The sequence below is a fragment of the Xiphias gladius genome, chromosome 7 (genome assembly GCF_016859285.1).
Source record: "Xiphias gladius isolate SHS-SW01 ecotype Sanya breed wild chromosome 7, ASM1685928v1, whole genome shotgun sequence".
Lineage (NCBI taxonomy): Eukaryota > Metazoa > Chordata > Actinopteri > Istiophoriformes > Xiphiidae > Xiphias > Xiphias gladius.
Window position 1 is genome coordinate 8,975,026 of NC_053406.1, and position 14,327 is coordinate 8,989,352.

The 14,327-nt window shown below is 39.6% G+C and overlaps 1 protein-coding gene across 3 annotated transcripts in view; it reads left to right on the forward strand.

Moving 5' to 3' along the window:
- Window positions 1-14,327, forward strand: part of gramd1bb (GRAM domain containing 1Bb) — a 124,664-nt gene that overhangs the window by 64,780 nt on the left and 45,557 nt on the right. For 2 of the 3 annotated variants that reach the window (XM_040131520.1, XM_040131519.1), the window contains exon 3: window positions 1,627-1,653. In XM_040131520.1, the coding sequence (XP_039987454.1) occupies window positions 1,627-1,653 (27 nt within the window). Of the gene's footprint in view, window positions 1-1,626; window positions 1,654-6,122; window positions 6,391-10,746; window positions 10,791-14,327 lie in introns of those variants that run through there. The other variant, XM_040131521.1, reaches the window with a different exon arrangement.

A 14,327-nucleotide genomic window follows, 5' to 3' on the forward strand; every position in this document is an offset into this window, starting at 1 on the left:
AGCGATTATTCCTACACTTAAAAAGTGGCTGGCTGCAGAGAGAAGAAGCTGTTGCTGACTTTGTCATTATACGGAAGTTAATAGTAAAACTAGATTTATCAAAAAAATTATGCTGGAAGGTTCTGATGATAAAAAAAACTCTGAAACAGAAAAGGTGCAGGAATCCTCTTGGTCTAGCCTCATAATAACCACCCACTTAGCTGTTTTTGCCTTCAGCTCTGTGTATCGTTCACTACTCCTCTGCTCTTTCTCTCTGTCCTGTACTCTTCTCCGTGTTCCTCTCTCTGGCTCTCCCTCCCGCGCACTCCTCTCGCTCTTCCACTCGCTCGAATTAGGAACAGTACCTGTCAAACCTATGGGATTTCTCCCTGCTCTTCTCTTTGCTTTGCTGGTGATAGCTAGTGAGGGGTATCTGCAGCAGCTGCAGGGAGAGCAGCGTTCTGTAGCCAGCTTTAGAGGGCACGGAATGTCATGTCTCCTCTGCAGGTAAAAACAGCTGCATTTCTGCTTGGAGAATGCACTGCAGCATCTCCCACAACTCTGCCTGTCTCGCCGTCTCCATGTCCGTCACACTTGTTTTGCTCTCACTGCATCTGTTTGTTTGCCTCCTGAGCTACAGTTTGCTCAGTGTGCTGTGTGCAGCTGCATTTTGTGGGGAGGTGACAGCAGGCTCTTGGCTAATGTGTGATGCTAGCTGTGATTTTTAGCTGCCTCTGCCAGATTATCTTGCATCCGTGGTGGTTCAGGGAGAGGAATTGACGAAATGAGGACAAGTCTGCTCATTTGCCATCATTCTCTTTTATTTGCATCCTCCGCTATAACTGCAGGTTGTGTTATGTAATATCACTACGTGACTTTCCTAAGTCAGTGTAATATGACTCATCAGTGAAGATGACGCAGCAAATGATTGTGAGTTGTGAATCAGGATTACACACTGAGAGACATGCCATCACTGGGTCAATTTATAGTATAGAGTATATATATTTATATAACCATAGTTACTTTGCAATATTTCATACTAGGTTGCCTATTGAAGGCATGTGACACTTTACTGAAATCCCCCATTAACCAGGTATATTAGCAGGTGTAATAACATTACTGCATTAAACACTACAGTGTAGTTATAAGCAGATATAAATCCTAATATTAAGCATCTGTAACTGGATTATTACAGGTAATGAATTAATTAATAAACACGGTATAACATAACTTTATTCCTATGTATTTCTATATAAGTATACACATTTACAAATAATTCACTGGTGGATTTAATTAAAGATGTTCTATAATCTTATCAAGGATACATTTACTATTTGTACACCTGTAATGGATGCTTCAAAGGTGGAGATGTAAATGAGGGGTTACAGTTGTTTTCAAAACATTGATAAAAATGTCTTTATCTGCTTACAGCTACATAATAACATGTCATAATGCGTTATAAACAATTATATTAATTTACATACCATTTATAAATGGTAAATGGGAGGTTTAAAGTGTTAACCATTACAATTGTTAGTAGTATTTAGTGCAGTGAACAAGACTACACTGAATTTAAACAAAAGAGAAATCACTGGCAGTGGATGGTGTGCCCCATGACTGAGCTCTCTATCCTCTTTTTCTGTGCAGGTCTGACAGTGCAGCGGACAAAATCAGGTAAGTCTGCTTTCTGACTACTATGCACACTCTTCTTTTACCTATAGAAGTGTGAGCATGCATCGTATGTTAGTGGGCTTATGGAGCAGAGATACAGCTGGACTGGCCTTGCTGTCACCCCACTTGCCCCGGCCCGCCCACCCTGCATGTGACACAGATTCGTGGCTTTGTCCGCCAACCAAGGTGTCTGAATGTGCTTTACATTTGGAGAGGCCAACAGTGAATACAGTTGCAAGCCATGGAATGCCATTGTTTGCTTTTATTGGACAACATCAACATCAGACACAAACAGGGCTTTGTGAGTTGGACACCATTGTGGAGCTTTTAGTCATTTAGCTAGCCAGCCGGTGGCAGGTCAGCACTGTGGACACACACTGTGGGCCCAGACACTTTATTCTTCAGGGTGTGAAGGCTTTGATGTCACAAGAGACACTGTGCCAGTCCTGAAGCAAAGGGGTTCGAGGTACAAGCTGAAAAGGTGAGTGATAGGTAATTATGTTTTTAGTCTGTGGAGCGCCACATGAGAATTTATAGAACAGGGAATGTAATAACTAGCTGGTCCTCCATGTTTAACTGGGTAGGGGAGAAGTTATACTGTAAAAGATGCATTGGTTTAGAATTCCTTTTTTATACTCTGCATTTACAAAATATTTACGACATCTTCTTGATGCTCAGTTTAAGTCCATGTCGCATAATTCCCATCTAAATTGTGTCTGAGTTTGAACTTTAACTGTAACTCTTCTGGCTGTATTTACATCTCCTCCATTATGACCAGCAGAGTATACTATAGAATTTATAATAGGAATTAATAAGGGATTTCCTTCATTGTTTTGTTTTAGTAAGGGTTAGTTTCCCTAATGAGATCTACATTTAGTACATGTGGGTTTGCATGTTGTGACTTTATGTGTACGCGAGTGGCTTAGTAGAATTTTCCCATATGATGTGTGGTGGTACCTCAGCACTAACTCTTATATTGTGCATTATGTAATTGTAGCCGTGAAAACTGATATTTAAGGCTTGCTATGAAGACATAACCATGAAAGCTCTTTGTTTTTTGGCATGTGTGTGTTCTGTGCCATACCAGGAGTGGTCGGTCAGGAAAAGTAGTTTGGTGGTGTTTGTCTGGCACATTATCTGAGCTGAGTTACACACTGTTATTCTGGTGTATTTTTGTTTTTGTGTGTGTGTGTGTGTGTGTGTGTGTGTGTGTGTGTGTGTGTGTGTGTGTGTGTGTGTGTGTGTGTGTGTGTGTGTGTGTGTGTGTGTGTGTGTGTGTGTGTGTGTGTGTGTGTGTGTGTGTGTATGGTTTGGTATGCTTTGAGTGGTTAGTAACGCAAGTTGGGTGAGGAGCAGGCCGAACCAAGTTTGAACGGCTAGGAGTCTTTGTACTCCAACACATAACCTAAACATGACTTCAGGAGCCCAGTGTGTGTTTTCTGTGAACACTTATCCAGGTGAGGTCACCCATTGTTTTAAAGGTAGTCTACAATAAGTAGTCTGTAATAACTAATCGTTAAGTCTTTTTCTACTGCCTGTAATAATTTTCTCACGGTGGATGTAATTTTTAGTTTGATGCAAAGCGGTAGTTGTAACTTTTGAGTTAAAGTCAATGTTGTTTTTGTTGCAGAATGAAAATGCAGGATTCACTAAAGTGTGAAAATCATAACAAAAAGTTCCACTTAGCTGATGGATGAGTAGCATAGTTGTACATACAGTTTGAAATAACGCTTTTGAATGACAGTGAGCCTGTTTTCTAATGCTGAGTGTGATATGTGACAGAAAGTCAGCCATTAGACCAAGTGAAGTTGCTTTGTGGTTTTGAGTATTGGAAGTGTTGTCGCCATCTAAATGCCAGGCATAATTTATGAATACTAATGCAGGGGTGTATTATTAATTTAAAGATTAAGCTGCTCTTGCACCTTACTGACCTTACTAAATAGGAAAGTTTGTCTGTATAAACAGAGTTTACACTTGTGGCCACGGAGCAATCTGAAAGAACGGAAACCCAAAGTGACTGTAAAGTGAATTTTCGTACAGTACTCCTTAGAGGACGAAAGCAGCTCCTCTGCATTTGAAATAGTGCCACAGCTGTATACGTTTGCCATGGCTAGAACAAACAAGACCAACGGGGCTTTAACCTTTTGAGTTTTTTAACTTTTTAAAGGATACGTTTCGTTAGCCACCCATAAATGTTTTGGGGGTTTTTTTGTTTTTTTTTTAACCTGTCTGGTAATAAATCAGTCAGAATGAGGAATGGCTTCCTTTTTTGGGAGGACTGAAGTAGTGACCAGTACAGCTTATATTCTACCATTTAGCAAAGCTTTTTTCATTGAAATGAACAGATATACAGTATGCATGACTTGGAAGACTGAAGTCAGCCTCATACAGTCGACCACAAAAGCAACACAAAAAAATACATTTTGTTGTGTTTCAGAAATTCTAAGTTTTTGATACAATGGCCGAGCAGGTACAGATATTCTTTTAGAGGAAGAACATTTAATATCTATCTAGTCTCATATTACAGTATTGATATTACATGAAAATATGTCCTGGATTTTCAAGTAGAATAATATTAAATCATCCCTGTCTTGCCTCTACCCAAGCACATCTCTTGTTTTGTTTCTGTATCCTTTGTAACTCCACTCCAAGTATTTTCCTAAGTGGTCTTGAGTCACACAAACTTCACAAGATCAATACATAGTTTTTTTATAAAGCCAACTGTAAATAATGCATGCAAAAAGCCCTCTGGCTGGATAAAGTGGGCAGCATACAAGTGCATTTGGAAACTCTGTACTTTGCATGTTTTAAAGAGGAGTTTGAGTCACGTGCTGCCAGTGTGTCTGCAAGGCAGAAATATAAGCTCTGATGCTTTCTATGGCTGAAAAAATAAGTGGCTGCTGGGTTGAATAATGTGAAAGTAACTGATTTTGTCCTCATAATGACTCTTATAATACAGTAGTTCTGCTGCTGAGATTCTCTTGGACAGTGCAACGTTGTACCTTCTGCCTTTTCTGTCCGCATTGCTCTTGTGCCTTCTCCGTTGCTGGATTATCGATCATTGTCTGTGGTTTGACTCATTATAGCTTCCAAGGATGGAGGTCAGCATAATCTGATCTTACTCTCTACTTTGTGCAGGAGCCTCAGAAAAGCATGTTTCCGACACACCGAACAAATGATACTCGGGTTACCGATTTCTCGTTCCAGATGACTTTCATATAAGGAAAGGATAAGTCAGTGCAGTCAAGTATAAATAGACAGCAGATAACATGTTGTGAGGGACTGATGTTTAATTAAGAACATTTAAACATCCATAAATTAAATTCACATCAAAAACTTCGCAAAACCTTTACTTGTAATTGTTTCAATTTAATACTCTTCATGCACTTTTCACTTTGTGCCAACAAAAAAAAGCCAGTATGGAGCCATGTTATTTATTAACAGTTTGACACTTCCTACATTTGTTCAAGTAATGTTTTTTTTTCTTTATTTATTTTGTATTTTGTGTTTTTTATTTCAGGTTATATTGGTTTATAATGGCTTTGGTGTTGATTTCTTCATCTAAATGTGTTAAATGGCCGATTAGGTTATAGTTTCTCTTTATTAGCCTTACAAGGTTTCATTTACAGCATAATTGTTTTCTGTTTAATCGTATTTCTAGATTTGTTAGTGGTATCTGATTTCTGAGGGTAATCTTTTCTAATGATCCCTATAGTTACACATCAGTCCAGCTCCAGCTGCTCAAAAAAATAATATCAGTACATCCAAATGGTTATGATGATGATGACAATGATGCAAGGGTGTTGTTTGGTGAATTTGGGTCATGGACTTTGCCAGGGTAGTTATGTCTGCAAGATGCAATGATGTAGCTGCTATCCCTTCCCCATATTCATGTATGCCTTTGTGTGCGTGCAGCCATCGTATCGCTAATGTGGCTCCTCACAAAGACGTCATGATGCTTTGGTCGAGGACCGCGGATCCATGCCTGCAGCTTGTAGCGCAGACAGGGAGACGGAGGAGGAGCAGGAAGGGAGACGGAGAAAGCGAAGGAGAGCAGAGCAAGGAAAGGGAGGCTGACAAAGCAGGGAGAGCAGGAAAGGAGGTGAAGGGACCACCCTTATCGAGCATAGCCGTTCTCAGGGAGCCTACCAAAGGGACCTTCCCACACACACACCATGGCCAGCCAGCCAATCAGAGCGCTTACATCCTTGACCCATCCTCTCTCGTACAACTGCTCATGCATGGCTCAGCGAAGCAGATGTGAGGTGATATGATAGGAAGCAAGGCTGCAGACCTCCTGGATGGAAAACTGGAACTCGCTGTATTTTTACAATACAGGGAGGAAAGATAGTGGTTTGACAATAGCTGTGAGGAATTGTGGGCAAAGAGGAGAACACTGCTTTAGATCTATTTGTATCAGGATAGTGGCATCTAGGCAGTCTGGGCATCCTGCGGCTTCCGAACAGGCATTATAGATTAACAACTGTTGTCTGTATCACCTTTCTTTGCAACTTTCAGTGTCTGAGCTGGTGACATTATTTTTCCTCTGACTGATTTTGGATGTGCTGTGTGAGAGAGGAGGACAAGGGGGATTTTATGAGGCTTGGCGATGATGACAAACCATGCTGGACAATCTGACAATCTGACAACAAAACAGCGGGACAGTGATTGAAGAGAGGCCATGAGAGCCAGGAGAGAGGCCAGGATGGTGTCTGCCTGTTCACCATGCACAAATATAAGGTCAGGTCTGATTTCTGTTACTTTCCTTTAGCTGCGGTATATTCTTATCTTGTAGTCTTGAGTTTGGTCGAACAGCAGATTAGCTGACGTGCAGTCAGGATAAGGTGTATGAAATAAATATGAAACATAGGAAATAGGGGGAGGATACAGTTCCAAAGATTTAATTGCAGGCTTGTATTCAAAAATTAAACTCAAATATCTTTTATTTAACAATCGCCATCCTGGTTATTTTCACTTATACTACTACAATGTGTGCTACTATAATCCATTACAAACAGGACTACAGGCTGTCTGATAATCATTCTATGATTATCTACTGGATTAAGTGCTAATGTAGTTTCTACTGACCACATCAAATGACCTGGATGACCCTTGTGTTGTTCTGCAGTTGTACCCTTTTCTGTTTGACCTTTGCTGAGAAAAATGCATCTGCTCTCTCCCTCTTTCTCTCTGTCCACAGCAGGCTTTTAAATGTCAATTATATTAGTTTTGTTTCCTTAAGTTGCTTTGAGGAATTTAGCATTTAAAGATGTAGACGTTTTTTTTACAATTTAAAACTAATGTAAACATGCATGTTTAGCTATTTAATACATTTATACAGTCATAGTGTACTGCTATTCAATAAAAAGACGTGGTACACCTCTGTGACTGCATTAAGTATTCCATATTTTTGTTCTTCTAGATAGGGCGGGGCTCATATTAGTTTCAGGCTAGTTAAAATAACTTTTTGTGAGCTTTTGTTTTTTTTCAGCAATTCATTCAAATAGGAGAATGTGTCAAAATGATAATATACACATTGCAAATAAACATGCATTTGGCTGAATAAACTACTGTATGCCATTATTTCTGCAATACACCTTATGCACACACACATTTGTGTAGAAGGGATTTTCCAGCTGGCTTCTGGGCCTCCTAAATCTCCACTGTGATCTCTGCTCCCCAGATCTATTAAGGGCAATTTGGTTAGATTTACTATGCCTGTTGACTGGGATACAGGGCAGTCCTGGGACTGCTTTAGGTTAGCTATCTGTGATAAATACTCCTGACGGGTATTACTGTGTTACCGTCACATAACTGTCTCTTTAGCCCCTAAATGAATCACAGATGATAGACATCGATGATCAAAGGAAGTGCTAGTAACTCAAACACACATTGATTCGTTATTTCGATTATGAGACAATGACAAAATAGTTCATTTGCTTAAATGGAAAAAAGCGATTTCTGGCTAAAGAGTCGGATTCCTTCTTTAAAATGGGCCCTCTGCTCCCGCTTTTTATATGATGATCCAAGCAGCTTGTGCCATCCATACAGTAAGATGTAGTTTGTATAATTTTTTTTCGTTACTACCACAGCTCAGTAAATTCACCAAATAGTATTTATTAATTTTTATCAATTAAATTTAAAAAAAAAATTGTCAGTGTGATATTAAACATCGGAGCACACACAACCTTTTGTGTGTGTTCTGATGTTTAATATCATGGATAAAACTGCAAAAGAGAGGTGGTCAATTCGGCACTTTATGTGGTCATATTGATATTACCATGCTCCCGAAATGCCAGCTGGTGTTATTGACAATGCTGTCCTTTTTGAAAGGTCTTCATGTTCCAACAATTCATCAAGAATATTGCAGTGTCTCTGCCTGATGCTACAACAAAAAAAAGTAATAAAAGACTCATTTAGATTTGGACAAAATTTAACAAAATTAGCTGCCGGCCACTAATATTTGTATAATATATATAATATAATATAGGTATATATAGTGTCCATATAGAGTTTTTGGAAAATGCAAAACATAATGCTTTTAACTCATGGCATAAACATATGACTCCATTAAAGGTAATAAATAATCGATATTTTAGGTACAATACAGAAGTCATATAAATTATTTGTGGCTTATGACTACTACACTTTCATCGTAAAAAAATTAAACTGAAATAAATTCATATTTTAATCTATTTGAATTTGTTTCATTGCTGAAAAATGTTATCAAATATCAATATCTGCAAAATGCTAGATCATGTTATGATAATATTGTTTTTCTGTATAGCCCATCCCTTCAGATTGTGTTCATTAGATCAGGATTTCTTGGACGGATTGACTGGAAATGTTTCAGAAGAGTTCCTTTTAAGCTTTTAAGGGTTTCTCTGTCCATTCTCAATCAAAAAAAAGAAACACAAAAAATAAGATTGGACCTAATGTGAACCTGTGTAGTAGTCGTTATATCACGGCATGTATTTTGGGCCAGCTGTTGACATCGCACACTGAAGGTGGTTCATTAAGTACCCCTGGTCTGTAGACAGTCTGTCTGTCACTGGCACACCCACTTACCATTTTTTGAAAGGTCTTGTTTTCATGCTGGGTAGACATCTGCCTCACTGTACAGTTCCACAAAGAGAAATGCCATGCACATATGCCATTTAATGGTATGAAAACTAAATATAGACCTGTCCTAGTCTTTTGTTGACCCTTTTAGAGACAGGTCTGCCCATATCTGTCCACAGTTTGAGCTGAAATTGATACCAATCCATTTATCATTTGACTAAAGCCCACTTAATATACTGTCTAATTAGTGGAGTATAGGTGTGACGGGGAATTTTACCTCTTTGAGATCCTGTAGTACAATCCATTGTACTACTCAACACAGTAAACTGGGGTAGTCACAGTATTTGGGTAAGGATGAGGCGACAGGCACTGTAGACCTACGGAGGCCTGAGCCAGCCAAAGTACATCCAGGTTTTTCACGTCACCCTACACCCCACACTGTATCCACCTGAGTGGGCCATGAGTCTGCATTCAGCAGACCTTCACTGCTGACTAATCACAGGAGCTCTGGTGAATCACAGTGTAATTCACATATGTTCATCAGCAAATCAATCCCGCTGATCACGCTAAATGTCTGTATCTCCACCCCAGCAGGCCAGCATTTAATGCATTTTTTTTTTTCTGCATATAAGCACTCTTACCCAGATGCATATCCACAGGGATAAACCTTAAATATTTTGTAGGCGGAGATCCATCTGTGATATAAAAATTAATAACACAATTGTTCTATGCGGAACACTGCGTACACTGCAGGTCCGTCAAGGGGTTTAGCTCTGCAGAGCTGTTGAGAATTAACACTAAACTTCAAACAGTCAAATTCAGTTCTCTGTTCCAGCTTGCCTTTCTTAAACTATCTGTCTTTAATGGGGGGGTTTGATTTTGGGCTTCATAAAGCAAGAGGTGTAATCCGTAATCTGTCTCCTCTGATTTGCCTTCCACCGTCACAGATATGATTGATTTCCCCTATAGCTGCTCCAAAGGGGGCTTGGATTATCCTTATTTAGGGCTTCCTCTGTTCCTCTGCCTCCTAAGTTTGCGATAGAGTGAAGCATCTTAGTACAATGTAACACATCCCCTTTTAGCTTCTCATCGTGAAAATGAAGACACTGTCAAGCAGTACTGTCAAGCATACAGTGGCATTACTTAAATGTCCGTAAGTCTCAACAGGAAATACCTCAGTTAATTGATTTCGTAAAAAATATATTAAACTTGATTACCTCTCTGACAGGCATAAGATCTGTAGAAGGTGCAGCACAGCCATAAGAAACATCTCAGTAAGTGCTGGGAAGCTCGGTCAGGGGTAAAGGAGTGGGAAGAAATTGCTCTGACTGGAGAGGAAAATGTATTATCAGGAGCCACAGCAAAAATGAATTGATTGAATAGATGGAGGGGTGGTTGAGGGCCTGTGATCATAGTGATTCATGGTACATGTGGGCGCTCTGTATTGAGTCATTAGCAGCAGCAGCAACTGTAGTGAAAGGACAGCACTCTCCAGTTGCTTTACTACTTATACATGCACACACAAACATACACAAATGCACATGTAATTGTAATTTTGCCGTAAAAATGCCGTTCTCAGACAATTGATGTTTGTTTTAAATTGTCTAGAATGGAGCAAATGTCAGAATATATTTACAACTGCGTTAGGGCTTGTCATTTGAACTGGAGTGCTCACCGGATAACCATACCGAGATGACTGAAAGTGTGGTTCTTGGTCCTCTTGAAAGCAAACTGAACTCTCACCATGCAGGGAAAAACTCCATCTACAGGAAACACAAAATAAAAGGTTCCGGCCTTTTCTGAAGAACAGAGACAATAGATTATAACAAAGACTACAGTCCATTATGATTTTTTTGTTGTTTTTCTTTTTTTTTTTTTTAGTTCAGCGACTTCTCAAAACCGTAGCAGACATGAGGCATCAATACTAGTGCCTTTTAGTAAGCATCAGCTGTCATCAGGACAATCACTCCATGGACAATACAGAAGAGATTCTACCAAAACCTCTCATTTCCTCTTCTCTACCTTTACTGATAGGCCAAGCAAAAGAAGTGGAAGAAACTGATATGGAAACCTCAAAGGTAGGATATAACTCATCCATCAAAAGACACTCCACACATGAGCAGGGATATTATACAGCAAAGCAAAGAGAAATTACAGGTTGTTACACATTATACCATGCATCATCCTCTGTTTATACTCCCCACAGACCATATTTTTTTTTAATATAATTAAGTCCCTAGCCATGATTGGTTGTTAAAAGCCCTGCAAGTGATTCATCACATCTGAGAATGCTGAACTCAGACACATCGAAAGAGGGAGCTATTCCAATATGGCATACTGCATATAAATCCCTCAAGCGCCTCTAGCTCCTCTCCACTTGTTCTGGTCCTCAGATGTCACTGTGTGTGAGATCCAGGAACAAAACTGCTGTAGCATCATTTACTGAAACACTGTCAGCATTGTCCTCTGCAGGGGCACCACAGGTTATGTGACATTACAGTCATTTTGGCTCCAATATGAATCTTTAGTCTAAAATATAAGTACTTGGAGCATGGCTGCAAGGACAAGACTCTAGAGAAACTGGTCAAAGTCTCTGTTGTGATGTGAGTTGCAAAAGAGTTACTTTAAAGGGGCACTCCACTGATTTTACATATTATGATCGGTATACTAGTCAACAGGATTACTATTGATCCTTTAAAAACAGTTGTATAATTAAAAAAAAAATAGAAAGTAACATAAAATAACCCCTGATGATGATCATGATAATCAGGCCGGAGACTGAAATTTAGTACAAAAAATCTGTGGCAGTGTTCTTAGAGCTTGACTAATACCAGGGTCAGAGAGTCAGGATATCTGCAGCCCCTGCTGCATCGAATTTTACCATTATTTTTTAGATTGTCTCTTGTGAGTTCATGGGACTGCAATACCAAATCGCTGGAGTACCCCTTCAAATGAAGAATAGAAATATATTCTTTTATTGTCCAATTACTGATTACGTATAAGATCATACTGTACATGCCTGTGCACCCTAACGATTTCAGAAGCCTGCCTCAGATATTCCATTTTAGTGTTTTCTCATCTGAGCTTCAGTCTCATCCCATTGACACTGTAAAGTATAGGTCAGAGAACATTTTATTTACAGTACTTGCATTTCTAGACACCATTGTGCTACTTGCATTAAATTGTGTATTGGTAATGTGCTAACACTACTACACAAATTTAATTCAATGGACATCAATAATTTGAATGTGTAACTTTGTGGATGCATGCAGCATATAAACTAATCAAGGCAGTGTGTACCAAGCCTGATTTTTACTGTGACTGCACAGTAAGAGGCAGAGACGACTAAGGATAGTGTATCTGTATTTTTTAACTTAGATCATTCACATTTAGTTTATGTTTTAGGGATTTAGTAATTCACATAAACACGAATTTTAAGAGTGGAGGGCTAATCGTGATTTTGAAAAGTATTGGGTTATCATGGAATTAATGTGATTAATAACACATGTTAAGCACAGTCATTTGGACATATCATGTTCTCACATAGAGCTCTCTTCTGGGGTGCTGACAGACATGGCTTGTTGGTTCGAGGCTGGATAGATGCCTTCCCCTCTTACGAGGAATCTATAATGTAAAGGTACTTTGCGAGCGTTGGTAAGTTCTGAGCAGTGTCCTGCTCAGAGGTTCAATGCAACCCTCTAAATCCTAGTGAAGGGAATCAATCAATCAATCAGTCCAACAGAATTTTAGTTACTTGCCATGCTATTTTATAACTGTCAGACACTAAGGTTCAGGTTAAGGGTAAAGGATCAAATGATAGATACAATGTACCAAAGTACCAAAGTTTGTGTCCTGTTAGTGCCAGGTTGATAATTTTGACAAACTTGAACAGTAACCTCTACAATCTCCTTCTGTATGATATTCTTCCTTGTTGATGTAATCCACATCCACAGTGTAGGCTTGATCTGGAAAAAGCAGTGGATCTTCCTTGTGATTCATGACATTAGCTGTGCAGATTTCATCAGTGCAAAGTTGAGCGGTTAGAAAGTCTGAGGCCTTGCTGTGTGATTGTTGCTTTGTCACCATGACTGACGTGGATCATTTATGAAGCTCGAAATAACTCAAGAGCCGCCCTTGAAGGCCTTGTGCGTGATAATGGCATAGCAACCACCGGTAAGCCAATGTAAAATCTGTGTGTGTGTGTGTGTGTGTGTGTGTGCGTGCGCGAGTGTGCGCAGCATTTCTTTGGGGCTTAGCATTCTGTTTCCCTGGCTGCATCTGTATGTCGGACTAAAAACAGCCGGCAAGGTCCACGTGTGGCCCTGAAGCAGCAGGCTGGACCGCTCCCGGTTTCGATGATGGCAGGGTTGTTTCTGTAGCAACAGCCCTGACTGACTAGATGGAAGGTTTTGTCAGGGAGGGGTCAGTCAATATCTCTCCACCCAGTCCCTTCTCCCATCATTGCTCTACAACCAGAGTCCTTTCATATAAAAATAGCTTTCCTCACTCTACCTTCAAACCTTTGCTTCAGAGCACACAAGCGTGTGCAAGTCAGTGCCACTGAAATGCCATGTAGAAGAAAAGTTATGATACTAATACAGAATGAACATGGGCACCTTTTAGATAGTTTCGTCCATGTCACCGCTGTGTTTTTAATCAACTTGCCTGCTTAAATAAAGGTTAAACAAAGGTTCCTCTGAGGATGGAGCATGAGGACACAGATGGGGTTATTCTTTCACCCTCGGAGATTTGTGCTTGAGCGTTACCAACAGTGAACAACCCCCTGAGCGACAGCACATCCGACCGTGTCGGCTTCCATGCCACAGCATCTCATGCGCACTTATGATGATGTCATGTGGAGCTATTTTATAGTTGTGTGACGACTGAGCTGGCATTGTGTAGTTATGTAATTAGGAAGAATAAGATGTGTGTCAGTATCATTGGAAATTTATTGACAACAATACCAAATGACTTAATCTTTCTTTATTACAAATTATCACTATTATGTGTCTGTAAATCATCCTCCTCCATTTTAGTGACGGTCACTGTTGTCCTCCAGTTATGCAGCATAATAATGTGCTCATAGCTATAACACAGTTCTACCCAATAAAGTGTCCTAAGACATTTGGACCACCTGAACCTACAAGAACGGGGTTTGTTCCAATTGTGTACTGCAACATTTTAATTGTTTTGTGAAATGTAATTGTTAAAAAAAATATACGAATAAAGACATCAAAGAATTTTAAAAAATGGTCATATCAATGAATATATTTTGAAAGCTCCCCTGCAACAACTCTTTGACATTTCTGACCCTAGACATTAGTGTCAGCAGTGCATTGATACAGTAGCGGCTAAAATGTAAAGCGTACACTATTGGATGTGGACCAGATCTGGAGAGATCAGCATAACCTGATCTTTCTGAGTCGTGACATCATTTTTCCAAACAGAGCAGCTGCGTAATTGAAGAGCTCAGGGTCATGGATGAGATGAGTCATTGGTGTGAAGCATAATAGCCAAAGCTCCAGTTTAGGCTAGAAATACGGAAAGACGTCTTCTGCCTTTTTACAGGTAGCCAATAGAGATACGCTCATTACTGTGTTATTAATATGGATCAA